Source organism: Hippocampus comes, unplaced genomic scaffold (assembly GCF_001891065.2).
Source record: "Hippocampus comes isolate QL1 unplaced genomic scaffold, H_comes_QL1_v1.1 scaffold246, whole genome shotgun sequence".
Lineage (NCBI taxonomy): Eukaryota > Metazoa > Chordata > Actinopteri > Syngnathiformes > Syngnathidae > Hippocampus > Hippocampus comes.
The window spans coordinates 937,700-962,922 of NW_017806220.1; the positions used below are offsets into that span (position 1 = coordinate 937,700).

At 44.7% G+C, this 25,223-nt stretch overlaps 3 protein-coding genes across 4 annotated transcripts in view; 1 reads left to right on the top strand and 2 right to left on the bottom strand.

Moving 5' to 3' along the window:
• Positions 1–19: 19 nt before the first annotated feature.
• LOC109506997 (SH3 domain-containing protein 19-like) lies at positions 20–11,278 on the bottom strand. Of its 2 annotated transcripts, none has more exons than XM_019856101.1 (16): positions 10,835–11,278; positions 8,925–8,961; positions 8,381–8,421; positions 8,252–8,312; positions 8,030–8,180; positions 7,820–7,964; positions 6,742–7,683; positions 4,970–5,099; positions 3,013–3,220; positions 2,796–2,942; positions 1,878–1,915; positions 1,567–1,760; positions 1,450–1,478; positions 1,108–1,282; positions 632–726; positions 20–566 (listed from the first exon to the last, which is right to left on the bottom strand). In XM_019856101.1, exons 1-16 carry the CDS (start codon positions 10,923–10,925, stop codon positions 459–461), a joined length of 2,592 nt encoding a protein of 863 aa, XP_019711660.1. In that variant the 5' UTR covers positions 10,926–11,278; the 3' UTR covers positions 20–458. The 2 variants fall into 2 exon arrangements, with proteins under 2 accessions (XP_019711660.1, XP_019711659.1); XM_019856100.1 differs by having other exon boundaries at positions 2,796–2,948; positions 10,835–11,273.
• A 723-nt stretch (positions 11,279–12,001) lies between these two features.
• Positions 12,002–14,108, top strand: tm4sf5 (transmembrane 4 L six family member 5). Its single transcript, XM_019856106.1, has 6 exons — positions 12,002–12,491; positions 12,576–12,825; positions 13,098–13,178; positions 13,284–13,426; positions 13,599–13,791; positions 13,878–14,108. Exons 2-6 carry the CDS (start codon positions 12,652–12,654, stop codon positions 13,893–13,895), a joined length of 609 nt encoding a protein of 202 aa, XP_019711665.1. The 5' UTR covers positions 12,002–12,491; positions 12,576–12,651; the 3' UTR covers positions 13,896–14,108.
• Positions 14,109–20,648: 6,540 nt separating this feature from the next.
• Positions 20,649–25,223, bottom strand: part of lgi2a (leucine-rich repeat LGI family, member 2a) — a 4,932-nt gene continuing 357 nt past the window's right edge. Inside the window, exons 2-8 of the mRNA XM_019855976.1 lie at positions 25,002–25,101; positions 24,155–24,226; positions 24,019–24,090; positions 23,848–23,919; positions 23,600–23,766; positions 22,839–23,003; positions 20,649–21,984 (exon numbers count right to left, since the gene is read on the bottom strand). Of these exons, the coding sequence (XP_019711535.1) occupies positions 21,167–21,984; positions 22,839–23,003; positions 23,600–23,766; positions 23,848–23,919; positions 24,019–24,090; positions 24,155–24,226; positions 25,002–25,101 (1,466 nt within the window). The 3' untranslated portion in view covers positions 20,649–21,166. The remainder of the gene's footprint in view (positions 21,985–22,838; positions 23,004–23,599; positions 23,767–23,847; positions 23,920–24,018; positions 24,091–24,154; positions 24,227–25,001; positions 25,102–25,223) is intronic.

Here is a 25,223-nt window from a genome sequence, read left to right on the forward strand (position 1 = left end):
GAGGTCAACAGAATTTGAGGAATGTTGCAAAGTTTTATTAGGATTTAAAAGCTGGAATGTTTGTTTTGATTTCATTCAGATAACTTCACCGCTAACTTCATTGAAGAAGCCTAACACCGTTCTGGAAAAAAAAATACTTGGTTGCTGAACTCCTCATATACTCTCGCTCACATGTTAATTTGCACTTATCCCGCTGGGGCACTTTGGGGAAACATCCGACAAGATTGGTTAGTTGCGTTAATATTCAAATACGTGGTACGACTAGGAAAGAAAAGATCCCGCGTTGCAACTTCGATGTCTCGTTGGAAGTTTTAAAAGGAACCGAAAGAGTCACGTCAAAGTTTTGAACAGCATGGGGAGGGCGTGGGCGACGCCGACGTCGCATTGTAGACTGAAATCTTGGTGTCCTCAACCTCCACCACAACACCCCAAAATGTCCCGTCAGCAGATCGTCCTCGTCAAAGAAGCAAAACGTAGTTTTTGGGTACAATTCCACGCTTACTGTCAACCACTCCCATAATCCACTGCTTATCCGCAGACTCCACCTGCGTGATGATGTCGCCGGGCTGGAGGAAGAGGACAACAGCAAGTCATGAACACGTTATTTGATGACGTGTTTCGGGAAGCTCACCTTCACTGTGAGCTCGTCCTCGTGCTCGGCTTTGAAGGTAAATAAAGCTTTGGCCACGCCTTTCACCGCGACCTTCTGGCTTGGGATTGGCCGAGCTTGAACCAGGAAGAAAGCGTTTTGGTCAGTGTCTTGATCAACTTGGGAATTGATTGTTCTGTCGAGGATTGCAATGTCGCCAGGCCCTGAATGAGCAAAGCAGTCCCAAAGCATCAACTTTGGTTGGCTTTAACCAACACTGCCGGTCTTGTCACACCGATTGGGCTAAATATTGGCTGACTAGACCACATTTTCTGACCAAATTAGACAGAAATCAATGTCATTCCAAAGGGTTCACGTCAACATCAGAGGTTTTAATTGGCCCAAATGTTTAGGTGGAAGAAAGCAATCGGTTTGATGGTGTGCTGGACCTCATACACAATATCAATTATGAACTCCAAATGTATGAAAGTGTGATTTTGTGTATGCCCGTGTCTCACCCTTGCAGGCCTGTGTGAAAGCTGCGGGGTAAAGCCCCTCCCTGCCATCCAGTCTCCCCCTCCTCCATTCAGCGTCCACATGCTCGATCACTTGGATATACGTCCCCTTGTGGAAGGAGAGATCCTCTGCAGTCTGACCAGGGAAGTCAAACAGCGCCACTGCCCATTCCTCCACCTAGATGCATTTAAATATATGTTTGATAATGAATACATTTTGTTATGGCAATATTTTCTATATCAGGGATGCGCAAACCAAAATATTTGCCGTAATACCATGATATTAAGGACAACGTTTATCCAGAGAACAAACTCATATTTTAACCAGCATCATTTTACACTCACCTCCGTTTCTTTTGGGGGTGTCTTTGTCACTGAGGAAAAACATAAAAATGCAATTTGAATTGTGTCGCATCAGAAGCAAAAGAAAAAACAAAAAAACAAAACAAGAATGTGCCTCACCAGGACTTTGAGGTGGGTGGCCCTCAGTGACTCGAGTGAAGCTAAGCGGGAAGAGCCCGACGCGTCCGTGAAGCTGGCCGCGCCCCCACTGTTGGTCAACAATCTCCAGGAGGGCGATGACGTCCCCCTGGGAGAAGGTGAGCTCGTCGTCCACCGCTCCCTCAAAGTCGAACAACGCAACGTAACGAGGGCCACTGCGCAGACGGACACAAAGCGGAAGCAAGTCAACAACAAATGGAGTCTTTGCTTTAAGAAAAACAAACAGGAAAAAATTAAAAAATAAACATAAGATGGCATTTGGCGTGTCAGACCTGACAGGAGGAGGCTCAGGATGTTGCTGCATGGCCGGCTGCACAGACAACACAAGAACAAAACAAGTGATAGTTAAGTGAGTAATTGTGCACCCCTCTCAAAAATTTTTTTGATTGCCTTTTCAGTGTTTTACGCTAAACAATTTGTAAAATTTCCGACATATGAAAACTTCTGTTTCTGTGAAAACATTTCAAAGTATTCTTCCTGAAGTCCTAATTGAAGTTGCGTGCCTTCAGCATACCACCATGTTATGACGTATCATATAACTCATTTCTTTTAGGCCGCAGGTGACATTTTGCAGTAGATGTTAGCATTAAGCTAGCTGATTATCGCTCCACAAAATGACAGTATATGGTTTGGTGAAAAAAGCAGGTATTTGAATCGAAAATACAGATGTCCCGATTTTGGATCATCTGATCGGAAATCGGGGTCGATCACGTGATTTTTCAGCCTATCCGGTATCACGTCAAAAAGTGGGTTTTATTCTTTTCTGAACATTTAAAACGTAGGTGTCAAACTCAAGGCCCGGGGGCCAGATCTGCCCCGCCACATCATTTTATGTGGCCCCACGAAAGCAAATCAAATATGTCAATTTTCATGATGCTTGCTAAAATCTCGACCAAAATTTCAAATTCTCATTTGTAATAAAGAAGAGTGATACTGTCAGCATTTTCTTGTTAACAAACCCCTCATTACAGTAACTCAAACAATAGGTGAATAAACCATTCTTCTTGACTTCTTTATTTGGTTTCAGTCATAACGGCCCTCCAAGGGAAACGGTAACTAAAATCAGGCCCAGGACAAAAATGAGTTTGACACTGCTGATTTAAAAGGTCACAAAGCTACAAAATAATAAATGTGCAAACATCTTGCCTATATTGTCCTCATATCGTTGTGAAATAGAACCAAACTCATACCTTCCACAAAGTCTGAAGAGCGGGTTCCGGAAATTGCACTGTTGGCAGGACGTCCAGGTCCATGAGGCATGCCGACGTGCTGCAAAGTGGCGTGACGAGGGTTTGTGGAGGCTCCGGCGGAAGGTCTTCCAGGACGATGAGGTCTTCCTGTTTCTAGGACACAAAAGTTGGATAGTGATGTGCTACAGACTCAAATTTGTGACCTTTGTGTTTGTACCGTGCAGACGGGATAGAGCGGATGTCCGGGCTTGGGGCGAGGGGGCAGAGGGGGCCCTTTCTTGGACGCTCTGTGATTGGACGCCGTGAAGGAAGACTGCGGCTGAGGCTGGCTCGCCGACGACGGGATGATGGCGGGTAGTGGTGGACGGGCAGGGATGGATTTGATTGATGGAGGTCTGGGGGGGAGGGTCTTCACACTCGAAGGCCTGAAGAGACAAAAAGTTGAGTTAAGTGCAGAGTGGTTAGGCTACCGCTAGCTTGTGTATATAGGTGCATCAATGAACGCTTTGAATGACAGCAATTATTAAAAAAACAAAAACAAAAAAAAAAAAAATATTGAGTGCTAGCCAATTTAGGGCATTGTGCCTGATCTTCCAAGGGTCAGAGAATATTGTATTTTATGATTATATAAACACAGAAACCACCAAATGATGGATTTATATTTTCATCACACAAAAAAGTTTGTTTCTACCTAATTCCATTTTTTTTTAGGAAATGGCAGCAGAACGTGGGTTGTTTCACCCAAATCACCTAGTTTGTACAAAAAACAAAACAAAAAAACAACAACGCTGAAAAAAAATATTTTTGTGCAAATATAGATTTTGCGGGGACCTTTATGCTCATAATTTTTGCTTTGGTGATGCCTCAAACATCTGAACAGTCCTTTTTTCCTGGCTTAAATTTATACAGCAAAAATAAACACGTGCTTTTGATGGCAAAATAATCAATTTACAAATAACAAAAGTGTAACAATTTTATATTTGACAAACGTTACAAACTATCTGCATGCTATTTTGGTAGTAGTTGTATTTAGTAGTGTGTGTGTATGCATCATACCATGCATGTGTGTACATGACAACATCATTTCTACTTATAAATTTCAATAATCTCAATCATTTTTTCTCCCCTTTTGTGACACTCTCTCTGTGATAGATTTAACGTGACAAATACAAATTTCCAAAGATCCACTGTGCTCAGAAACATGAAGCATTGTTTGGATACAGGTGATCTCATACAAAACAAACCCCATGCTGCCACCTGCTGGCTATAGTTAGTATTTTATTTGTTCCAAGCTTAGCAATGAAACCAGAGTCAGGCAATTTTTTTCTCCACCTGTCCCCATAAAAGTAAAAAAAAAAAACAACAAAAAATAAAAAATAAAAAAAAATAAAACAATGGTGCTCCTCATGAAGATCCCCGATCGCCTTAACTTACCCATTTCTGCTTCTCAAAAGAAAATATTCTCTGATTTCTGTTGCTCTCCATGAAAGCAGACTGATTCTTTTTGTGTGTGTGTGTGTGTGTGTGTGTGTGTGTGTGTGTGTGTGTGTGTATGTGTTTTTTTTAAGTAAGACATTTGCAAATATCTGCTTTTACTTTTGAAAACAATGATCAACATTTTTGCCGATTTGCTAAGGACCCTACCAGGAATCGCCATCATTTTGTTTTTTGCATTTTCTGCTCTGTCAATTTAAAACACTTAACTGTTTCTGAATAACGGGATAGAAATAAACATTTGATTCATCTAATAATCATAAAAAACAAGACTGATTAACCGTTTATTAAAATAATCATTACCTGCAGCTCTACACGTGTGTTTATTTTCTTATTTAGCATCGGGGTTCTTAATTAAAATTGGTGGGGCAGAGCATGTCATTTTTAAAAAAACTTTAAATACTGTCATTGGGAGGTTTGCTCAAAAACATTCAAATTACATGCTAACGGTTGATACTTTGCAAATGATGCCGACGATCATTTGCATCGACTATTTAGGAAAATCAGAAAAATATCATTTGGATAACAATTTTGAACAAGGTGTCAATGCAACAATTTATAACTACTAATAACAATTGCATGGATCACCCAAGTTATGATTCCCAGACACCCCCACTTTCAGAACCAGTGATCTGAAGAGAACCAATGAGAGAAAAGCCGCACGCGTGGGTCGCTCTTACCTCGGGGGGAGTGGAGGCTCACAGATACTTTCAGCCTTTTTTAGGCCAGGAGATGACGGTTTGGCGTGGACGGGAGCAGGGCTGGGCACGGGAGCCTTGGAGGGGACCGAATTCGGTTCCAGGGAGGAGCCTGAAAACATCATCAAACCACATGCTTTGAAATGGAAATTCATCTGGAATTGAGCACTTGGGGGATGGCAAGCATGCGTGCGGCACAACTGGTTTATTTTGTAAATCATGTCCCGAAATCCTGATGTAGGTCACATGACAGAGTCGTAAAAAGGTAACCCAACAAGTTGGCCAAAATGAGGAAAGGAAAAAAAAAGTCTTTGGAAAGTTTGGGGTTGTTTCCACACAAGGGTTATAATAGTTTGGGATTTTTCATGACAGTTTTTTATTTCATCTTGAAATTTATTGTTCAAATTCATTTTTTAAAGCTTTGTCTGAGGTTTTTTTTTTTTTTAATATATGGAGTGTCTAATGAGTGCTAGACAAAAAAAAAAAAAAGATACCGCAAGCACAACTAAAATTCTCAAGTGACCTTCCTTCTGTACAGATGTATACAGCAACACCAAAAATTAATACATTTAAATGATATTAATTGACGAAGACGGCAGCAAAGGAAATTTTAGCTGTAGTTGCAGTTTTAGTTTTAAAGGTTAGTTGTTTTTTTTTTTTTTTTTACACGCAAGTTTGTTTTTATTTGATTACATTAACACAATTGTGTTTTCTCCAATTTTAGTGGCTTTGTTAGTTTACTCTAATAAACTTGGCCCACACAGAGAAGCTTCTTCTTCTGCGCGCACAATCGGCCAATGTTGACTCTGAATCGGACAACCACAACTCCCGCACAGCCGCCGCGCACCGTTTGCATTCGGGCTCAAAAGCCGCATTGTGCTGCGGCGGGTGGCTTACGTTACCCACAATGCAACTCCGGGGGTCAGGCAGTTGAGCTGAGTTGCAAAGACTCATTGTTGATTTCTCGGATAGGAAGTCAAGACAAGATACTCGAATGGGGATTTTGCCTTACCGCAGGCCTGGAAAGCAACAGGTTTCCTTGTCTCGTGTCATTTCCGGTGACGCGTTTTCCTTTTCTTCCAGTGGGTGTGGTCGGTTGACGCGGCCAACAACAAATGCATTCAGCGCAAACAAAGGCCACTGGTTCAAATGTGACCCACTTTCTCTCCCACCTGATTCCAATATTGCTACTCATCAATTTGTTGGGTCCGCAGTGGATTTAAAAAGTCTACACACCCCTTTTCAAGGGCTGGATTTTTGGGATATAGTTGAAAAAAAAAAGACCAAGATAAATAAATTACTCTGATCTATCAAAAAAACTCTTCATGGGAGGAAGTAAAAATAAACTACAAAGAAATGGTGGTTGCGCAAGCGTGCACGTCCTCATAATTGAGCTCTGTACAGAATTAGCCAATCACATCCAAACTCGTTTGAAGCGCCTCTGGTTAACCCCAAATCAAGTTTCGCTCTTCTAGTCAGCTTTTCCTGATGAGTCATAATTCCCTCCGCCTTGACTAAGGCGCCAATTTCCAACGAAAGGAAAATGAACCCGAAGCGCGATGCTGCCACCAACATGATTGACGGTAGTTATGCTCTTCTGGCGGTGAGAGGCGCGACACCCTGATGTCATTTTGGAATTATTTCAACCTTTAATTAGCCCATTGAACATTTTCCCGTGTGCTTTGGAGATTTCGTCATGGGGCCGGCGGAACCAATGAGTTGTCCTGGATTAAAGAGTAAACTACGAGACTCACCTGTCAGATTAGCGGTATCCTGAGTTTGTATTTGCGTCCCCCTGCTGATCTCAGTGAGAGGTCTGGGGGGGCGTGTTGGAGCCACATGTGTTTTCTCGTGGGGTACGGCCCCCACGCTTGTCCGTGGGGCAATCGGTGGTTTGGATGGAGATTTGGTTGTGGATGGGGTCTCGGTGGGGGAGGGCGAGGGTTTCAGTGGAGGGATCCTGGGGGCTGGGACAGGTGCAGCGCAAGGCGGGGCGGAGGAGGCGTGAGTCGGAAGGGGCTCTGTGATTGACGGCGGTTTGGGGTTCAGGACCTCAGGGGGCGGTTGAGGGGAGTCCACGGTAGCTGCTTTGTGCAGGCTTTTGGGTTTAGGAGCAACGGCGGGAGGAAGCACTTTGACAGACTGCCCTCGGAGACGAGGGCGCGGCCGGGGTTCGGGTTTCTTGGCGACCACCTCCTCGGTGACGCCCGAGTTACCACGGCTGCCATCAGGCGCCACCTGCTGTTGCTCAAAGGCCTGGATCCTCGCCCTCAGGGCTGCCATGTTGTCGTCGTCGTCGTCCTCCTCCGATTGGCTGAGACCGCTGTCGTCACCTCGCTGCTCCGGAAGACCCCAGTCGTCGGAGCTGAAGGCTTCCAAGAGCTCTTGAAGGTATTTACCTTGACTCGCGTCCTGTTTGCCAATGTCACAGCGAGCGCGGGCGGCGAGCGTGGCCAAGCCGTCCTCTCGCAGTTTCACCAAAGTCTGAACCTTGACCTCGTCGCTGACCGGCGTCGCAGTGGACCTGGATCGAGGGCGGGGCCTGGGGCGCTCCGCCTTCTTGGGAACGGGCGTGGCACCGGAGAGCTGCGCCGATTGGCCGTTTTGAGAAGGCGGGGTCAACGGGGAGCCGATTTCGGCATCGGTTTGAGACGGAGCGGCGGGTATGGGCGGATGCTGCAGTTTCACTTGTTTCCCTGAACGCAAAAATTCAAATACAATTTCAGAGAATGAGCATTTCCGCCTGTTCAGTTTGCTATTCACGAATACTTTTTGATATCCGTGTTAAAGTCGTCCTTGGTTACGCCTTCATATGAGCGAGCGTCTTCTCACCTGGAGCGCCAGTGTCTGTCTGAGTGGCACTGGTCGTGCAAAAAGCTGGATGAGACGACGGCACCGAAGATGGGGGCGATGAAGACGTACGCGCAACCAGCTCTTGTGTCTTCTCCCTTATCACCTCATCATAGGAGGGAGGAGGCTGCGGGCGGGAAAGAAATTCGAAGTTCCACGCGGCGCCGCCCGGAATCACGGAAGTGGCGCTACCTGTATGGACGGCGGGATAGTGGGTCCCCAGATTTGGGTGGGCGGAGGAGGAGGGGGCGGGAACGCGCCAGGCGTTCCCGCTAACCAGGAAGGGGAGGGGAGCGGTTCGGCCGACAGGATGGTGATCTCCGGTCGCCTGGCGACGGGAATCCTGAACAGGAAGTAAACGGGAGGAATAAAAGGCATGTGGTGATGGCGGGAAAGATGAAAGCGTTGCCTTACCTGGCGTCTTCGTTCCTGTTTCTCTCTCGCTGAGGGTCAGGGCAACTGGACCTGGTGGTGGCTGAAGCGAAAAAAAAAGTTTTTGGACACACGCGGAAAATCAAATCGGAGGCATTTTTGTGTACTCACATCTTTTGATGGCTGCTCTGAGGGACCAAAGTGGACCTTGGCTGCGCAGGGAGAAAAATGGAAAAACACAATTTAGCGCAACAGTTGAACGGATCTCAAGATGTGTTAGCATGTCGGAATGTAGCCTGAGCCAACGTTCCTTTGTTGCAAGGCAGATTAAGATAGGACACCAACTACACACAGACAGACACACACACACTCAACAAAACCACTTTGAGGTTTGCCCCATAAACGCACGCTGACACTGCCCCCGGCTGGTTGCCATGCCAACAGGCCAACAGCCTAAATACTTTCAAGAGTGTGTCAGAGGAAAAGTAAGGGGGGGGCCGGTGGGGGATGCAGACACAGCAGAGAGGCGATGGACTTCAAGCACAAAAAGTTTGAACGCCAAAAGGGGCGATGAACATATTGGGTTGCGCATGCACACGCACACGCACACACACAGACACACACACACACACACACACACACACACACACACACACACACACACACACACACACACACAGAAAGAAAAATTGCGAAAAAACAAAAAGTGCTCAACCTGAGACGATTTTCTGGCTTCCTCCTGCCAGGACGGCCTGCGGGGGCACAGACAAACAAGCCAGAGTTTGTGGCAGAATATGTCAACGTGTCATCGGCTGCCAATCATCCTCAAAAAAACGCTACATTTCCCCCCTTCCCCCCCGAATCCTCTTTTCGTCGGCCGGTCTTCTCCCCATGAGAACCAAGTCGGATTTTCCCGATGCCTTTCCACCGCTCTCCTCCCTGCTCTGGACTCCTGACTCTCCTGGCTCACTCCTGACCAGGAAGTCACTGCGATTGGCTGCAGAAAACTTCTGCTACAGTCATGGCGCTCCCCTTAACACTTCCAGATGTTTGCAGCCCCCGCCCCCAACCCAAACAGAGCAGTTGCTTCTCTTGTTGACAACTTTCACTAGAGAGTCCCATTAGTAGCTGCGTTTTTGTGTATTATCGATGGTTTATAATTGTGACGTGATCGTGGAGGTATAAAGAGGTGGGTTAAGTCCTTGGCACCAAAATGCAAAGCTCAAAGCTCAATGGACATAAAGAATCCCGAGGGGCTCAGACCAGACCCTGCTCATGTTAGCCAGATTAATCCCCTTAAAAAAACAAAACAAAACAAAACAAAAAAACAACATAAATAATTTAAAAAAAGGCAACAATCTACAATTTTCTGGCAGTGTTTGTTTGATTGAATCTAACCTGTAGTTTCAGTGACTCTTTAAAGGCTGTGTAGGAGGATAATGAGCTCAAAGATATATCCAAGTCATTCTAAAGTTTAGGGCCTCTAAATATAATATTTGACTGATGGCAAGATGTCTGGCAAAAAGCGAAATAAAATTGTGACCATGTCGAGCTGGATGAAAATGAAGGTCAAAGGAAAATGTAAAGAAACTCTTGTTTACTGCTGAGGCACTTGTGCAGCACAAAAGCAAAAGTGGAAGCTATTGAGCTTATGAAAAGCAAGTACTGTATTTACATTTTTTTTTTTAATGACAGAGAATGAGATGAGATGTTGCAGCCAAAACAACGTTACAGTAATTCACGAATGAAGATTAAAACTACAAAATACTACAGTACAAGGTTAAATGAGCAGACTAGAGTAGATATGAGGCTTTTCTTTTTTTAGGAAAATAAACATATTTATTTTTGAGAACATAGCCTGAGTTTTTTAAAAGAGCAAATTATCTTCAAACAGACATAATTTACGTATGATAACAATTTCTACATCCCCATTATATTCACCTCGACCTTTTATTTTTTTTTAGGTATTTTTATTGTCATGGTCAACACACATTTTCCAATAACACGGCAAGAAATACGACACCCGAGGCCCCAAGTGAGCCGAGTAAGTCCCAAGATTCGTGAAAATAAAAACAAAAGATAAAAAGATAAGGCAATGCTTATTCGCGATTTGAATAAGGGCATAGATGCAAATACGGCAAGGTGCGGATGCAGCAAAAAAAGAAAAAGAAAAAAAGAAAGAGACTTTAATTGCACATGATAACTACCGGTTCTCTGTTGTCGGGACGAAAAAAAAAAAGAATACAACTTGTGGGTAGGAATGAATAGAATTGGGCGGTGGGGAATTTGATGACCACTGTTCGAGTTTACCACAAACCGCTTCCGGAATATCATAACATTGCGACTTTCTCTTTGTAAAATATAACTTTATATTGGAAAACTGAAGACATCCTGGCAAAGACACTTGCCAATCTAACTTTTTCTCGTCAAAAAAAAAAAGTGACTTCGTTCTCGTAACTATTTCCCTCTTTCTTAGGCAGACAACTTTTGTTTCGTTTTATGAGGGGTGTCGTTGGAAACATTTCTCCCTGGAAGTTTTATTTCGACCCCCTCAAGTTAAATTCCTCGCATAACATTCTGGGTCAGGTAGCTGTCGAGTCTGAACTGTTGTCTTGTTGTTTTTACCTTCGGTGCCGTTGGACTGCCGTCGGACCACTTGCTCCCTGGTGTCCCTCCTCATACTCTCCTCGTCTTCCTCGGGCCATGCCTCGGCCATGTCTGCCCGACTTTTGGCCTTTCTTTTCCCCGGCACCGACGCGGTGCCTCGGGCGTGTTATTGTCGTTCAGCGAAACTCGCGACGAGTTCGTGCAGGCGCCTTCAACCATAGATTAGTACGTAGGTCGATACGACACGCCCCTTTATTCTACTTGCTTACAGTCGATGCTAAACTAGCAGGCGCAAAATCGTCATTGCATTCCATGTGTGGGGGAAGGCAAGTAAACTGGAAAGAACAAGGACGCCGGCATATTGTGGTGCACGCGCTTGTGCAAATAAAAGGAAATTAGAATAACCTTTCACAAGTTTTTTATTTTTTAATATTTGTTTCTCCAAATATTACGTATTGATAGCACCCGTTTGGACGTTGGTAAAAAGGTAAATCTCATGAAAGTTGGTTGCGAAATGAAGAAATTACGATTTAATTTCTAAATCCATGTATTCCCCTCGATAGGAACTTTGCCCCTGCCAACATGGCCGACACGTACGCACGTCATTGTGCAGTAACGCACTTGGGTAGCTATTCACATCTTGTTTTTTTTTCTCGCCTACATTTTCTCAAGTATTTTATTTATATCTTCATTGCTGTGTCGTCATCTGTAACCCTCAACTTGGAACTTTTCTGAAGCATTCGTGATGTCACAGGCGGCCGTGACGTCGAAGGTCACGGGACCCGTAAAGATGGCAAATGCAGCTAAGGTTGCCTGAAATTTAAACCTGCAATTTGAACAGAGGCCTGTCGGATCATTAAGGAAAACACGTTTCCTGTATCATGGTAAAACAGAAACACTTATTCCCACAAGTCAACTGGGAATATGGAACTAAAGAGTCTCACACTGCTAACACATTCACGATTGTTTTACATCGTATTGTTTTGTGTTTTTTGTTATTGTAAAGTGTCCTTGGGTGTCTTGAAAGGCGCTTATAAATAAAATGTTTTATTATTATTATTAAGAGCGACACAAAATCCTGGATAGATACATAAAATATAATCCCTTCCATCGTTAAAAAAAGTGTGCTAAAATGAATGACAAAACTATTTTATTTGTAAAAAAAATTTAATAAACAAACTAAGACTGACCATGCATCTCCTTCAAAATCAAATTTGTGAAATGCTGCAAAAAGACCAGTTCATTTTATCACCTTTTCTTGCATTGACTCTTGACATTGATGATTATTTGATTAATCTTGAAAAAGCGGTTATCAGCCTCAAGCTGGTTAAATAAAGGTCACATTAAAAATCATTAACATGACACTTAATCGGATCCTGAAAAATACACCAACACAATAATGGACTCTTGTTTTTTTTTTAAGACGACTCCACATCACTAGATAACACCAAGTTGTCTCTCCTTGAGCCTCCAACAGTCCCAATGGTAACACTGGAGGGAGCGTGCCATGAAAACACGAGTGAGCCTTTCACCTTCACCCCCTCCGCCTCACCAGTCAAGCGTCGACAGGCCGCGCAGAAATACTCCAAGCAGTGAATAAACAAGATCAATTCATCTCAAATAATGGCGGGAGTCGACTGGGAGATAATCGATAATCACCTGCAGCCTATCACAGGTGGAAAATGAACGCGCACATCCACCCTTGGTGGCCTTTGTTCCCTGTCTTGCTTCCTTCCGCTTTGACGTGTTTGACTTTCAGCGAGTGACGCACTCAGTTTGCTCGTCTCTTTGGCCGCTCGAGCTTGTGGCAGCAAAGCCGTCGAAAGCTAGGCAGGATGTGTTGTACGGGGAAGTGCGCCCGTCTGGTGGGCCTGATCCTGCTGCCTTCGGCCTTCGTCTGCATGATCGCCAACCTGCTGCTCTTCTTCCCCGACGGTAAACGCCTGGAAAATGATCAGATCTCCCTGCAGGTGTGGCTGATGGGGGGTCTCATCGGAGGAGGCCTCTTTGTGAGTAACTCGACAACCGCGGCCGTTATTTTGGGGATTCGTCGGCAGGATGACGCAACCGCTTCGGGCCAACAATGGGATGGGCATTTCTCGAAACACTTTTGAAAAGTTATCACTGACTTGGCATTGAAAGGAACTTTTCGAAGGTGAAGGTGCCAACATCGTGTGGCGTCAAACGCTGCCCAAGGCCTCATCACATGCCTTGCGAGAACCCTTTTGAGGCGCAAGTGACTTTTTTGACCCCCCCACCCCCTAATTTTCGCTGTTTTCAGATGCTGTGCCCGAGCTGCTCTGCTATCAGGGCCGGGGGCAAGGGTTGCTGCGGAAAGGGTTGCTGCGGTAACCGCTGCCGGGTGAGTGGTTGAGATTAGATTGCCATTAGATAACAAACAAAGGCAAACATGGGGGCGGGGGGTGTGGCATCCAAATAACATCCGGGTTCATCTCACCGCTGCCAGATGTTGAACTCGGTCTTCTCGTCGGCTTTCGGTCTGGTGGGCGCCATCTACTGTTGCAGCGTGGCCTCGGCCGGCCTGGCCATCGGACCCAAGTGTCGCGTGGCGGGAGACGCTTGGACGTACCCCTTCGAGGAGCTCGGAACGTGAGTGCCCTCTCCCGCCACCACCTGCCTTCTGTGCGTAAAAGCAGCTTTCGCAGATGCTCTTTGAACGGGATTTGACTGAAACCAGCCATTCTTGATAAGGGCCGTGTTGCATTTGATGCTTCGGAATGGAACCACAAAAGCTAACGTGGAAACTGATTCGTCCTGCCAGGGGCAGTGAGAGCTACTTGGTGAACCAGACCTTGTGGGACGTGTGCCAATACCCCAAGAATGCGGTGATGTGGCACGTGGTTCTCTTCTCCATCCTGCTGACGATGAGCGTGCTGCAACTGGCGCTGTGTGGGGTTCAGGTGGTCAACGGCTGCCTTGGCTGCATTTGCGGGGACTGTCGCGGGAGCAAGGAGGTAGGCCAGTCATCAGGATCCGCAACCTCCTGCCAAACATCTGACAGATTTTCCCACGTAAGATAACTCTGGTTTCTCCCCCGCAGGATGAAAGCGGGTTGTGAAATCGGCTGCTGGGACGCAATGGAATCCTCGCGCATTGAGCAATTCGGGATTTTCTTCACTATAGCTCTCGTTGTAGCAGTGATACTGCAGCTAAAGCTACTTTGACTCCATGTTGTGTACATTTTGTAGGAATGTGTGGCCACCATCGAGGCGTTGGCCAAAATTCAATTCTGGCGGTATGGTAACTGTGAGCAAAAATATCACAGTATCAAAATTAGAGCTCTTAAATTAACAATTTTTTTTTATTTGTGTACATTTTGTAGGAATGTGACAAGTGGCCACCATCGAGGCGTTGGCCAAAATTCGATTCTGGCGGTATGATAACTGTGAGCAAAAATATCACAGAATGAAAATTACAGCTCTAAAATTACCTTTTTTTTTTAATGACAGGTTAAATAAAAATGTTCCCATTGAACACAAGCTATTTTTTTAAACAAAATCTAAAATATTTGGTATAAGGGAAATGCATGTTAAGTTCAAATAAATGTCAATAAATATTATTCATCTTCTGTTTTAATTTTTCTTCATAAGTCCCATCGCCGATGAGCTAGTTTTTCAATACACGTGTTGTCCTTGGGGCTAACTAGTACCCGCTAGCATTTTTTTTTTTTTTGGGACAATGCATATCAATCAGAGCTAAAAGGCATCAGTGTTTTGCAGTGTCTCTTTCATTTGTGTTTATTGCTGGATATTTACAACTGAAACCTGTTGGCCATTTGGTGCAGCACAAACAACTGTATATTTCTCTGGGAAAACCGTCATCTGATTTTTAACAATTCTTGCAGCCTTGTCCTCAACTTGAAGTGGCCATTCCAAGCGCGCTCAGCATTTGGACACACTGTCATTTGGAAAGTCTTGCCACATTGCTACATCCTGGGCTCTCTATATCAAATCGAACACATTCAGAGATCTGTTCCAAGATGTGTTAGAGCGGCACCCAGTGGAGGAGTAATGTAACAGCAGTCATTTCCAAATAAGAATGCACAGGAGTTGTTGAACAAGAAAAAGCCCGGAGAGCCACCGGCTCAAATTTGTGTGGAGAGCTCCTGAAATTGAAAAAGTGGGCATTCAAGCACTTCATATCATCGTTTTGTTCCATTGTCGAAAATGTAAATGAACGAATCACAGTTTTCCAATTAAAAATGCGTAAAAGGTTCAAACATGATGAATCGCGGCTAGCTCGCGGCCAGACACGTCCCGTATGTGATTACACGTCTTATTCCGCGTCTAATAGGATTGTTGTTGTTCAGACAGGGTCAAAGGTTCGCGTTGTGACGAGAGAAGGAGGAGGAGGAGGTGGTGGTGATGGTGGTGCAGGTTAAGCCTTTAAGCTTTTGTTGCCACGCGGTGGCTTGCTGGTAATTGTGAGCTTTGTAACCTTCAAGTGTAAATATAGTGTAAAAAGGACAAGTGAAATACTTGCTGGCTCGGGAACGGACGGGCGGGCATAAGTACAAGAATGACGTAACGAGTTGGCGGGGCCTTCTTGGCGGCTCGCCTCTGCGCTCCTGTTTTCCCGCTAGCAGGAATCAGCCGGAATCCTCGTTGTGTGCTTGCTTCACTTGTTTGTTCCATTTTTAACCAGATGGTTGCACTTTTACTTGCTTTTCGCACTTATTAACCAACATTTGGAAGCTTGTGGTCAATGTGTCATCTTGGTTTTGGCCAAGACAGGAAGTGCTAAATCATGAAGGGAAGACAAACCTAGCGGATTTTAGACATTCAGAAGCCATCAAAAGCAACTTTGACTGTTGCTCCTTTCCTTTAGCAACAGTATCTTAGCACTGCAAATGAGCACTATTTTATCAATCAACTTTATTAAGCCACATTTTTGCAAGTGGTGAAAATATACATTTGCTATCAGCATCACTAAAGCTGAGGAGCTTTTGAACAACAAAACCTCCAAAGCCACTTTCAGTGACAAAAAAAAAAGAAAGAAAGAAAGAAAGAAAAACACCTTAAAACGCCACAGCAAGTCTGCCATTTTGATTTGAAGTGGCTTAAAATGGAGAACCGAAGAGATTTTGCGTGGATGTTCCAAAGATTGATTCACAGACTAGCCAGATTGTCTTTTAGCAGCCGTCCTTCATATTTGATGCCGGGTGGCCCCCGTGATGTCATCAATGTTGACAATGAAGCTTTGTAAACATCTCTGTAGTCATTTTGTTTGGGGAAAACATTCACGATTGATTGGATTTAAACGCACAATCAGACTGCTGTAACAAATGAGCGCTTTAGAAAGAAAAAGGATCGCGCTAAGTACTGGACGACCCTCAGTGACTATGTGATGAAGGCAAAAAGCTTGAAGGGCAGCGAGAAGAAGAGTCAGAGAGAGGGAGGAAAAAAAAAAGAAAGCAGGCGTGTCCTACACTGCTGGGGGGGAGCTATTTAAAGTTCACTCGGCGAGTGCAGGGAACACAAGGAAGCTTTCCATTGTTGGCTCGCACCTCATCCCGCTCCCTTTGCAGTCCTCTTGGAGTCAGGTGGGTGCTTTGGATTGCTTTGCAAAATCCACTGTGATGGTTTCGGATTGCAACTAGTTTTTGTTTCGCGAAAATGATTTTGAAGAGAACACAGTGCTGTCCTCAACCTGGTTGATGACACACGTGTGGTGTGCGCCACTCTTCAACGCTTCGTGTTTGGTGGGGTTTAGCTTATTGTTGACAAGAGGAAGTCTTTGCATGCGGACCATCAAAACATGCGATCGAACGGGTGACGGCCGTATGACGTCGCTCGCGTCCGCGCAGCTGCCACCTGCAAGAAAGAAGGCAGTCTGTGTCAGCGGCGTATTTGCATCGATCAAAAGTGAGAAAAGACTTCATGTCTTTCGGGTGCAAACGGACAGATGAGCAAGTGCCGCGACTCCTGTCAGAATCATTTGACCTGACCCGGAACATTCGAAGGAAAGGGAAAAGTGTGGCAAGCTACGTTTTCACCCACGGTTGTAAATAGGCCAGGTCTCCCACCCGCTCATTCGGCCTTTGCCTGTTTCTGCAATGTGACCTAATTTGCTAATCTGAATTTGTAGTCCCGCACTGCTTAGGTTGACATTGCACAAGATTGACAATAAGTACACTACAATCCAGCTCTCATTCTTAGTCCAGACAGGCATGAATTGTAAAAGTCAAAATACGCATGCAAGGATGGAAAAATAAAGGTCAATGGACAATCTGGTCATAAAAAAAGTCAAACAATACCAGCTGTCCTACTTCGAGTACTGCAGATGATTGTCACCAATGATGTAGTCACTCCAGTACATCCATTTTTACAATGTTTGTGTCAGCTAAAGGAAATATTAAGGGACATTACAAACTCTTTGCTGTTGACAAAGTGTGATATAGTTTCAAAAACACTACCAGTACATTAAAAAAAAAAAGTATCGTAGCACATTCAAGCTTAAAGAGAACAACCCACATGGCTGTGAGTGCACAAGGTCCCTAAAAGTAATCTTTTCATCTACAAACAGTATATATTTTAAATGTTACGGTTGCAATGACAACATGAACAGTTAATATGTCAGGCCAAAAGAGACGGCCTTAAAAACCAAACTGTATTTTTGTTAAGTGAAATCCATAGACTCATTTTTCCCCAAATATAAACCATTACTTATGTTAAGTCAAAAACGGTTATTTTATGTTTAAAAAAAAAAAAAACATTCTTCGACGTCAATGTTAAAAATTCTTCCAATTAAGTACTGTCTAAAAACTGGCTGTCAATTTTATGTTAAGCGGGGTTGTTGGCATCTGTAACTCATAATCTGTAAATTAATTTTGTTCCTTTAAAACTGAAGCAATTGGTAAGAAAATTAAGTTACTTTTATTGTCAAGTAATAAGTAAAGCAACATTGGATTTCCAACATCCCATCGGGCGAACAAAATAAAATGAGCGGGGACGCCGGACATAACGTATGAATCTTGATAAATTGGTAAAATGCCAACAAGCCCATGTGAGAAATTGAGACTGCTCCATGTTGGGTCAAAAAGATTCTGTGAGGGGATTGAAGCAACGCAGAAAATAAAAACTCGACAACTCACCTGGCAGGTGATGTCATTCGTCGATTTCTGTGTTGATCGCGAGCTACCGTGTCGTCATCTGAAAATGGATTAGAAATCGGGGGAATAATTCTTTTCAGCATTGCGTTTTCTGACTGGTCCAAATTAATTTACCGGCCTTGTGGTCTTTTCTCGACAGTTTAGCATCATGGGTGTGAAGATGCTGCAGTGTTTCCCCTTCTACAGACACTGCAAAGAGCGTTGCAAAAACAAAGGCTTCCCCACAGCGGCAGGTGAGACGCGCATCTGATGACCGAATCGCAGCCTTTGGGCTAAACTTGACTATTTGCTGTCACCCACAAAGAGGAGAGGAATCTCCGCGTGGCCTCCAGCGCGTCATGGGGAAGCGATGGCCTAGCTCGGGGATCCCACGTCTATTTCTCCTCCAAAGCCAGGATGTCTTTTCGACACCAGCTGGACAGCAACGTCAACGCGGTGGATGCCACCGATTGAGCCAGCGAGCGTGTCGGGACAGCAAAGTACGCGTCGGCGGCTCACGTTCGAGTGCTGAGCGCTGTGATGGTGCCTGCGAACTTTTTACACTTGACAGCAAGCAGCGGAGTTTGGCCGATAGTGAGCGATTCTTGCAAAAAAAAAGTGGCTTCAAGATGGTTCGTGCCGCTCCCGGCTGAAGCGGACTCTAGAATTAAACAAAACTAACAAGGATAGAAGTACACCTTGTGTTTTGAAAACAACCACGTCGGCCGAACTTAGCTTTTATGCTAACGCAATGCTAAGCACCATTGACATACAAACGGTTAGCATCGATCATCGGAGGTTTGGAAGCAACACGTAGAATACGACAGGACTCGCGGACTTCTATTCTTTAACCGCAACGAAAAAGAATGAGTAGCCTTCCTCTTTGTTTGTTTCTGGATAACTATTAAAACAGCACTGCCCCCTGGTGGTCAAGCCGGGGACACTAGAAGGAGTGGCACACTGAACTGGATTGCAGCATTAAATCAGTTTCATTATTTACATTCTATTTAATTATGTCATTAAGCTACATTTCTATCAAGTGCAATATTATAGATTGCTAGTTTTCCTTATTAAAAAAAAAGTCAAAATTTTGCCTTTTTAATGCTTCACTTTGCATGGTCTTTTTTTAACCTTACTATACCTCACTGTACACACGTTTAACACTTAACACATTTTTTAAACACTTTCTTAAACGTGTTATATTTTTTAACAGTGCTAAGAACGGTCATCTTAAATGCCATACAATACAATCTATGGGTTTATTTCTTTAAGCCTACTATTCGTGATAATAATGGTTTAGGGTCAAGCTGCACAAGAGCCATTGAGTCCCCCCTGCCCCAAATCGAAAGCACGGAGAAGTAATAGTCGAGCCCAGCTTGTAATGTTGGCTTTTATTACGTTGACATTCGGAAAGCTTGGATGGATATTCATGACGTTTCGAACATCTTTTGCTTCAAATATTTGCTTTCATGCTCTGACAAACTGCTCAAACAGGTTGACGTCCTTACGCAAAGCTGTTGAGATCCATTTTGGAGGGCCAGGCTTGTCTGCGTTTTTTTTTTTTTTTTTTTTGAGTACAAATGTGTCATTCGGAAACATGGCTCATGTCTCATTTGGTGTTGGATGAGCGTTGCCTTGTCCCCCCCCGGCCCCAAATGAAACATTGTTAGCGGTGTGGCATAATGACCGTAATGGATGACCATCATTGAAGGTTTGTGCTTCAAGACATTCCCTGCACAGGAGAAGCAAAGGGCTGCGACACCCGTTCATGACGGCAACGTGTTGAGAAGGCAACAAACGGGACGTTAGCACGCGGGCTTCCATCCAACGGCATGGAGCTCACAAATGGTCTTTTCCTTTTCATTTTTTTTTTTCAATCACACCTCAACATTTGGTGAAAATTTGAGGGGGTGCAGTCAAAAATTCCAGGTTAATTTTACATGGAAAGAAGTTAAACTCTCCATCGGGGAACTGGAACGTTTGAAACTTTCCATGGGGGTTAGGCAATAAAGCAGGAATTTACAAACTTGGAAGTTTAGCTCCTAGCATAATCGTGTCTAAAAGAGCAAAATGTCATTCGAGTACAGCTGATTATGCTCAGTGCAGGCGATGGAGCGCACGCCCCCGACATGCAACGTGCATTCCGACGTCACATGCACGGATGATTTTGAGACTGGGCAAATAAAGCGGGTGTGCTGCATCGAGTGGTGCGCAAAGAATCCATGAATGAAATGTTCAAACCGTGCTACGTGCCACACTGGCATGAGGTTTGCGTTTAATCCGGCACACTACACTTGTTAAGTTCTGTTCAGTTGTATTTAACTTTAAGTACAAGAAATTTGCATTTCATATCATACTGCTTGCTTTTACTGAGGTACAGTTTGTATTTTACTGATGTGCGATACATTTTAGTGGAACGTTTTTGGTGGCGCTTGGCGTAAAAAATTTGAGAAGACCTGATTTGGAATTTTGGGAAGGGAGAGGCGATTTTTTTTCATTGGGGTTTTTGGATAGGGGGGTGGTGGTGGTGGTAATTATTCATTCATGATTTTGCTCCGGTGAAATGAGCAAATTTTTGCAAAATTTGATGCAAGTTAATTTCTCTAGATTATGATTTTTTTTTTGAGTGCTAATTCAGAATTTGATCCTTTTTTTCCTCTAGCATATCAGGTTTTCATAGTAATATTAATAATAATATTCTATTTAGTAATATTGGGTTCAGAAAGGGGTCAACATTTTTTTCTGAAATATCATAGCTGGAAATTAAATGCATGGTAAAATCCATCTGGCGCAAGCTTTTACACGTCAAACAAATAATGAGAATTTCAAAAACCTGATGTGCCAGAGAAAAAAAAGTCCAGACATTTTTCAAATCAGCATCAAAAATACATTTAGGGACACATAAAGCAATATCCACTTAAAATTTGTGGGTTGACCAGTGTAATTAATTGTTCAATCAAATGCTAGTTGCAAGTAAATCTTTTGAAATGCCGTCATAGAATGTCTGCTTCAGAGAAAATAAAAATGTTCCTATTAAGGCTTGAGTCTGATAATTTTCCACAGTTCCCCATCTTAACTTCCTGGAAATTGACACGGAACTTCTCGGAAATTTACTGGCAACTTTCTGAAAAAAATAAAATAAAAATCGCACCCATTTGCGAGCCAAATCCCCCGACACGTCGCTCCTCATTTTGCGGAAGACTTTGGATTGTCCGAGCCTGGCAACACGGCGCAGGGACTCACGAGCTCAAGTCGACGATGACGTGCTCCCAGATCTGCGTGCTGCCCTTGAAGCTGGACGTAAAGATGAAGTCCCGTCGGTCCGTGGACACGGGGGTGAAGGATCGCGGCGCCTGGATGTAGACCTCCTTGAAGCGCTCGAACACGCTCTGCTGATCATCCCACAGAAGGATCTGCGAGAAGGTGTAGTCGCTTCCCAGGGCCAGATAGTGGCGCTCTTTGAAGGAGAACGGCTGCAGGATCATGGCGCCACGCGAAGGTAGCGCCTGGATCTCCGAGAACTGCTTGGCGCCCCAGTGCAGCACTTTGGAGTCTCCGATGTAACGCGTGACGGCCAGGTAGAGCTCGCCCTTGATGCGGAAGTGCTTGACGGCCACCACGTCCTCCGTGTCGGGAATCTCGCCCTGCAGGACAAACTTGCGGTTGCTGCGGCTCCACTGGTAGATGACGGGAACCTGCGAGCGGCTCGCCAACAACAGGTGCGCTTTCCCGTCCAAGTCGAGGAACTCGGCGTCCGTGTCGCGGTACCACTCGTGAAGGGACTGGTAGGAATAAAAGCCGTTGTCGTTCCACTTGTAGAGGGTGGACAGGCCCGCTTTGGAGCTGTCGGCGATCACGAAGAAGCGATCGGAGCCGATCTGAAACACCTCGATGTCGTTGGGCTTGGAGATCTTGGACACCTCGATGTCCTGGAATTTGGTGAAGGTGCTTTGGTCCTCGTCGAACTTGTAGATGTGTGAGCCGCCAAAGAGCTGAGCAACGATGACGAATACCTGGTCCTCGATCACCACCGACTTGCATCCCACGATGGACTGACCTGAAAGAAAGATGTGAAAACCAGACCAGCTAGAGTCCAAAAGTCCACTGTGACGGCTCGCCGAGGTGGGATTTCCTTATTGGGATCACTGCACAATTAACCATCCATCCATCCATTTTCTAATCCGCATGTCCTCAAGAGGGTCGCGGGCATGCTGGAACCTTTCCCAGCTGCCTTCGGGCAGTTGGCATGGTAGACCCTGAACCGGTTGCCAGCCAATCGCAGATCAGATTTATGATTGCCAAATCGAGTTATAGTCACTCCTTTTGCATTGTATGCCCTTATTTATCTTACTTAGTTAAGTTTCATACTGATGCGTGCTGTCGTTCGTGCGCAGATGTTACACGAGCTATCAATGTTACCAGAGTTGCTGAATAGAATACACCTCAAGTTTAAAGAGCAAGTGACTTGGAAGTCTGTAGTCACTCCTTTCCATTATTTAGCTTACTTAGTTAAGTTTCATACTGATGCGTACTCGTGCGCAGATGTTACACGAGCTATCTGCTATGTTATCCGAGTTGCTGAATAGAATACACCTCAAGTTTAAAGAGCAAGTGACTTGGAAGTCTGGCAAAAACTCGGCTCTTGGCTCTCAAATGGGTCCGGGAGTGCCCATGTAGACCCCTTTAGGAGCTGTAGCAACCTAGCTGGGTGCTAACTGCTAACCAACATTGACTGCTTTTTAATGTTAGCACCCAGCTAGGTTGCTGGGTGCTAATTGCTAACCGACATTGACTGGTTTTTAATGCCATTTATGGCCTTAATTTTGACCAAAATCCATTCAATGGCCCATAATGCTTTTTAATGACCCGCGGAAAACCAGAGGACTGCCACGAATTGGAGGACAAGCGTACCCGTTATGTTATCATAAGTCCTGAAGTTCATTTCAATGTGGTCCCACTGGAGGACCATGCAGCTCTCCACGCCAGGAGCGGCGACCGCCACGAAGACGTCGTTCTTGTAGCCGAACGTGTCGACGGACAGGGATTCTGAGCTCACGCTTTGATGCAGGATGAAATCTGCCAAAGGGAATTCTCGTCGTCAATGCTGAGTCATGCACCAACCGACAGCTTCCATTTCGAAGCAATGTCATTTTTCCGCCTCTCTCCGGATACTTGTGCTTCATCTCATTCTGCGCAGTATGCATTGCAGGTATCCTTTTATTTTATTTTTTTGCTCCAAATCAGCTCTCCGTTTGGTTTCAAAGATGCTGAGAACTGCCAGTGTTACAAGAGAGCTCACTTGCGAGGCTACAACACAGTATTTCCAAATGCTATGACGTTGCACATAAATTTGCAGTCCTGGACGAGGAGGGCATATACTTCCAAACAAGATTAGCAATGAAACTGTTTCCTTAAATAAATTAGCCTCATAGGGCTAACTGGCCGTGCCACAGTAATGTCAGCATTTTTCTGTCCTCTGACTGGTTTGTCAGAGGAAGCAAAATTTGACTGCTGGAAAATGTGTCGGTAGCGATCTCTCTCAAGACATTTAATAATCAGCCTCTCCGGTGAGTTTGCTGGATTTTATTTATTATTCAAGTGTGCTTTGATCGTGTTATGAGCTAAATATTGTTTCTGGACGTGGCGCAGGTTTGTGTGTTGTCGTTTCTCACCCGTTGAGACGCACTCGTTTTGCAAGCTCATGTCGTTGAGGCGCCGGTCCTTGAGGTCCTCCGGCCCGGCGCACGGCACGTCGGACACGGTGGCGTTGGTGTTCCGCAACCACGTCATCAGCCACTTGGCTCGGCAGTCACATTGGAAGACGTTGCCGCGCAGGTCGCTGTGGAAGATGACCGCTGACGTTTTTGATTACCACAAAAGCAAAAAAAAAAAAAAAAAACCCGCATATTGCCAAACTTACAGTTCGATGAGCGAGTCCAGCTCGCTGAAGAGATCCCGAGGCAGCGCCTTGATCTTGTTGTTTGCTAAGGACCTAAGGCCGCAAAAACAGTCGGACAACCAAACACAACAATCCATAAAATCTTCTCTGCCGTCATCTCCAGTTGAGCCAAATGTAAAGTGAGGAACATACAAGTGGGTGAGGTCCCGGAGTCCTCGGAAGGCATATTTGGAGACGGTCTCGATTTTGTTGCTCTCAATGAACCTGTCCAAGAACAACAACTTGCTCAGTCTGTTTACCCATCCTTCATTTCCTGCGACACACTTACAGGTATTCGAGATGTGGAAGGCCAGAGAAGGCATCATCCCTTATGGTGGTAAGAGAGTTGGAATTGAGAAGCCTGGAATAAAACAAAGGACAGACTCATGTGAAAGGCTGAATATGTGGGGTGGGGTGGGGCGGGGGGGCAAATTTCATTTCGAAACGTGCCGTGGATGCTGTTGTCACACACTGGCAGCAGCACTTCGGTAGGGAGAGTGATGGCTCTTGGTGGCAAGCCAAAGACTTGTACCGCTATGCTTGCAATAATTGCCAAGGTGTTAGAAGCGTCTAAAAGCTTTCTAAAAGCGTTTATTAGGTCATCAATCTATCTGTGACTTTCATGCACAAGCTACAAAACAACCTCGGGCTCCACAGTTCCCCAAATAATCCACACCAAACCCTTATGATGAACGTCTTGATTTTAGTCGGCATGTGCACACATCGCCACTAGGTGGTGCTAAAGCTATTGCCCCTTTGCCGAAAAAAGTCTCCCTTCTGCAGCTGTTTTTTTTTTCCTGAAACTGATTTTCCACTTCATTCCCATTTCGAATACATATTTTTTTTTCAATTAAAGTTTTACATTCTACAGGATAATAGTGGGGAAAAAGTTTTTAAATCATTTATTTTTATCTCATTTTTGTTTGGCACACGGACCTGCGTAGTCTTTTCATATTCACCGTCGGTTCCCTTCACCTCCTTCCTGAGTGACTGTGTTGATTGTGTAACAAAAAAAAGAAATGCGTTTTTTTTCTTAACTATCATTTTGACAACGGGTGCCCATTTCTGGGGATAAAGCACCTGCCCCAAAATGTTTGCGCACGTGCCTGGTTGATGAAAATAAGAGTAGCTCTTACAGCAGTTGGAGTGACGGCATGTGCGAGAACATCGCCTCTTTGACCTCTGAGAAAGTGCCATTGACGATGCTCCTGCAAGCACAACAAAACATCATGTGTCAACACGGAAACATGTACACTAATATTTGGTTGATGCAAATGAAATTACAACTCAGTCTTCTGAAAACGTTTATTCGCTCGACTTACATTCGTATCTTGCGACTGCGTCAACTAGCTGGCGGG

What these genes read in the sequence shown, in the direction of transcription:
- LOC109506997 (XM_019856100.1), bottom strand. Translation starts at nt 10,925, where the DNA reads ATGGCCGAGGCATGGCCCGAGGAAGACGAGGAGAGTATGAGGAGGGAC. An exon ending in AAGCCAGAAAATCGTCTCAG is followed by an intron (nt 8,422 to 8,924) that starts GTTGAGCACTTT and finishes CTCCCTGCGCAG; the next exon opens with CCAAGGTCCACTTTGGTCCC. An exon ending in GACAGACACTGGCGCTCCAG is followed by an intron (nt 7,684 to 7,819) that starts GTGAGAAGACGC and finishes TTTTGCGTTCAG; the next exon opens with GGAAACAAGTGAAACTGCAG.
- tm4sf5 (XM_019856106.1), top strand. Translation starts at nt 12,652, where the DNA reads ATGTGTTGTACGGGGAAGTGCGCCCGTCTGGTGGGCCTGATCCTGCTG. An exon ending in TCATCGGAGGAGGCCTCTTT is followed by an intron (nt 12,826 to 13,097) that starts GTGAGTAACTCG and finishes CGCTGTTTTCAG; the next exon opens with ATGCTGTGCCCGAGCTGCTC. An exon ending in GCTGCGGTAACCGCTGCCGG is followed by an intron (nt 13,179 to 13,283) that starts GTGAGTGGTTGA and finishes CACCGCTGCCAG; the next exon opens with ATGTTGAACTCGGTCTTCTC.